At 31.5% G+C, this 4,333-nt stretch overlaps 1 protein-coding gene across 1 annotated transcript in view; it reads right to left on the reverse strand.

The window, feature by feature from the left end:
* Positions 1–1,093: 1,093 nt before the first annotated feature.
* LOC106473239 (zinc finger protein 664-like) overlaps positions 1,094–4,333 on the reverse strand; it is a 28,690-nt gene continuing 25,450 nt past the window's right edge. The window contains exon 4 of the mRNA XM_022401714.1: positions 1,094–2,319. Coding sequence (XP_022257422.1) covers positions 1,277–2,319 — 1,043 coding nt within the window. The 3' untranslated portion in view covers positions 1,094–1,276. The remainder of the gene's footprint in view (positions 2,320–4,333) is intronic.

Below are 4,333 nucleotides of genomic sequence, written 5' to 3' on the forward strand. Positions count from 1 at the left end.
TTTGAATAGATTTTGTGGTATTAAACCATTAAAATAAAAAAAAGATAAGATATTCTTAAAATGTATGAAGGAAATTAGTGGTTAAAAGTAAAGTTGGTTCTGATACTCTGTACCATATTTCCACATTTGAATTTTTCTACTGTAAACCTTTCTATTAAACAAGATCTTGTACTTCCATTTTATATTTTCAAATATAATTTGTTTCTTTACTTTTCAAAAAAGGAAGTAAATGGAGGTATGGCTTATATCAGTCCTTCAAAAACAATGCTAACATGATAGTAGGGATAGCATTTTATGGAAATGCCATTTTCACTACCTTGTTTGCATTGTTTTTGAAGGATAGATATTTGCCATCCCTACATTTACTTTTCTTTAAAGTTTTTTTCATCAATTGATTGCTTGTGTTTTCTTGTTTTTTTAATGCAATGTTTCCATAGACATAGGAATGTTCTTTCCAAAACGTACTTACCTCCACTACAGCTGTTACTCAACTACCAGGGTTTCTTCCTTTCCCCATCTAAGCATTGGTCTGATTTTTTCTCACTTGCTCCAGTCTTTTATACTCCTTTTGGAAAACAGTTTGAACAAACAGTAAATTAAAGATACATCAGAGAATGAACACTTGGGATAAACTGTACATTTGTTTACTGTATTGTAAAGAGTTTGAAACAAACTGTAACTACTACTAAAAGTAGTTATTGTTTAAAGTTCATTGAACCAGATCATTAAGGGGTACAGATCTGTCTTTTGTACATTTTGAATACATTTAGTTGATATGATAAAGTGAGAACAAAAGAAATGAAAAGATAAAATTATATCTGGATGGAGAGAATAGTCATTGTTTCTGTAAAAGGAAATAGAAACCTTACACTTGTGTAATATGTGATAAACAGTTTAAAACAAATAAAGGGTTAAGATATCACAAAGGAACACATACTGTAAGAATCCTAACTGCTGTACAGTTAGTGAAAAATAATTCTGAAGTAACTCTAACTTAAAAATGCATCAAAGAATACACTTTGGAGAGGAACCGTACAGTTTCACAGTTTATAAGTAACTGTAGCTTAAAAAAACATGAACGAATACATACTGGGCTGGAAACTGTTTTCCACAAATTGTACAACTGAAAGGTTTCTCCCCAGTATGTATTCTTTGATGTTGTTTTAGTTCGGCATTTGTTTTAAAGTCTTTTCCACAAACATCACAACAGTAAGGTTTCTCCTCAATATGTCTTCTTTCATGTTGTTTTAATTCATTACTTGTTCAAAACTTCTTTTCACAAACTGCACAACAATAAGGTTTTTCCACAGTGTTTTTTTTGATGTGTCATTAAGTTACAAGTTGATTTAAAATCTTTTCCACAAATTGTACAACAGTAAGGTTTCTCCCCAGTATGTATTCTTTCATGATATTTTACTGTATTACTTGTCCTAAACTGTTTACCACATACTACACAACTGTAGGGTCTCTCCCCAGTATGTATTCTTTCATGTTCTTTTAAGCTAGTGTTACTTCTAAACTGTTTTCCACAAACGTCACAACTGTAAGGTTTCTCTCCAGTATGTATTTTTTTATGATACCTTAATCCACCACTTGTTCTAAACTTTTTATCACATACTACACAACAGTAAGGTTTCTCCCCAGTATGTATTTTTTTATGATATTTTAATGAATAATTTGTTCTAAACTGTTTATGACATACTGCACAAGTGTAAGGTTTCTCCCCAGTATGTGTTTTTTTATGATATTTTAATGCATAATTTGTTCTAAACTGTTTACCACATACTGCACAAATGTAGGGTCTCTCCCCGGTATGTATTCGTTCATGAACTTTCAAGCTAGAGTTAGTTCTAAGTTGTTTTCCACAAATGTTACAACTGTAAAGTTTCTCCCCAGTATGTATTTTTTGATGTATTTTTAAGTCCCAATTTTTTCTAAAGTCTTTTCCACAAGTTGCACAACTATATGGTTTCTCCCCAATATGTGTTTTTTTATGTTTTTTTACATCACTACTAAAATTCAAATGTTCACTACTAACTTCACATCTGTACAGTTTCTTTCCATACGTTATTATCTTGTGTTGTTTTACGTTATCCAATGTTACACTTTCCTTTCCACATGTTACATAACTGTATGGTTTATCATCACCCTCATGTATATTAGTTTGTTTTATGTTACTTCCATTTAAATTTGTTTTTCCACAAACATCACTGTTTAATTTTGAAGATTTCATAACTTCTTTAAATGGATCTTCTTGTTTTAATAGATGATAACCAGGAAAATGGCTTCCACAACAGATGTTCACACTGGTCTTTATATCTAAAATAAAAATATATAATACAACAGATATAACTTTAACCTTCTCACTAAAAGTAGGTCAAAGTGCATATGTCATGACTTTTTTATAGAATTACATTCAACATTTTAACTACTTTGTTATCATTGAATATAAATAAATTTGGCATCAAAACATGACTAATAAATCAAATATTAATTACTTCAGTTTTTATTTCTCTCAGTAAATATTTTTAAAAATCCTCAATCTCTACAAGTATGAGAATTGTGACATTTGTTTTCTAGGTCTTCCCTCTTCTCTAAGTTATTTACCACCTGTCTGAGAAGGACAGAATTTAACATAATTACTCATTATAATTACTAAGGCAAAGTCTAATTTTTACAACCTTCAATCTTATTTGTTTATGGAGTCATAAACTAGAACATCAGAGACATCTGCCATGATAAGTATCATGAACATATAGAGACTATATTAAATGATGGTTACTCTGGGGTTAAAAGATTGGTTTAATCCATTGACATCATTTGGAAGGAATTTATAGTGTAATACAATCAAAAACATTAATATCAAAATATTAAATGTAAAAATAATAACAACCAACTTTACTTTCAACCAGTAATTTCTGGATTAAATGTAAGAGATGTCTCATAACTGTAACCAGTTGTATATAATAAAATATTCTAATGTTTTGTCTACTTAACATGTTGACTGTGTAGCTCAAGAGTTGACAGCGAGTGCTGTTGACTAGCTGTCTTCTTTCTAGACTATCACTGTCAAATTATGGATGGATAGTATAGATAGCCCTCTTGTGGCTGTATGTGAAATTCAAAAGGAACAAAACTTGATAAAAGAACTACATATTTATGAAGGGAGTTTATATGTGGGGGTCTTGGTATTTATTTAACTTAAATATAGATCTTTTGAACAGGAACTTTAAAGTATTAATGTCTTTTACCAATAAATACAGGGATTGACCAGTAATACACCCCCACAGCTGAGAGAACAACCATGTTCTGTGACAAGGATTCCAGCCCACAGATTGTGAGTCAAACACCCTTACCACCAGCCCATCAAGTGTGGGAAACATTCCTTCTACAACAAACAGTGTAAACATTTGTTTCAGCATGAAAATTAAGAAACAGGGGGTTCACAACCACCAAAGTCCTAGAACCCTGAGGGTGTAAATATCGAGTAAAATCAATCATCACAACACATTTTCTACACAAGTTCAAATATTAATCTATACAAACCATTCCTCACAAAGTTTATATATAAAGTACTACAATGATAATAGAAACTGCCTAGTTAGAAAGTTTCTGTTTCATTTTATAGTAACAATGACTCTTCTCTACATGTATTTCCACTAACTTCATTTTAACGTATTGTTATGACAGCAGAAGTCGCGTGATGCTGGGAGCATGCGTGCTGGATTTTCTTGAATTATCGGGGAACCCTGCGAATGTCCGAGTGTTTGCTAAACACCCTCTTTTTTAGTATATAAGCATGGCAAAGATAGCCAGCGATATAGATAGATACATAGAGATAGATAATTAAAGAGACGAACAGTAGTGACAGTAAGTAAAGTGTGTGAATCACTGTGATTTATAGCATGTATTATAAAAGTAGTTAAGTTGAGAAATGTAAAGATTGTTAAATTACTGTGTACTATCAAGAAAGAATAAACTGGTTTAACCAAGAAAGGACTTGTATCGCTGAAGTTTCTCAAAAAGAATTTCTACCGGAAATTAATAAACAAGTAGATATGTAACAAATTGGTGTCAGAGAGTGGGATGGAAAAAAAAAAGATGGAAATGAGAAGTGGCAAATCAAACTACGACTTAGCAGATTTGATGGCAGCAAAAGAAACAAGAAGAACGAGAAAAGAAACAAGAAGAGAGATTACAGCAGTTGTTGGAGGAAAAAGAAAAGAAACAAGAAGAATAAGAAAAGAAATAAGAAAAGAGACAACAGCAGTGACAAGAAAACCTGCAACAGTGGCAGCTCAAACAGCAAAATAAACAAGAGAGATTACAGCAG

This window comes from Limulus polyphemus, unplaced genomic scaffold (genome assembly GCF_000517525.1).
Source record: "Limulus polyphemus unplaced genomic scaffold, Limulus_polyphemus-2.1.2 Scaffold5996, whole genome shotgun sequence".
Lineage (NCBI taxonomy): Eukaryota > Metazoa > Arthropoda > Merostomata > Xiphosura > Limulidae > Limulus > Limulus polyphemus.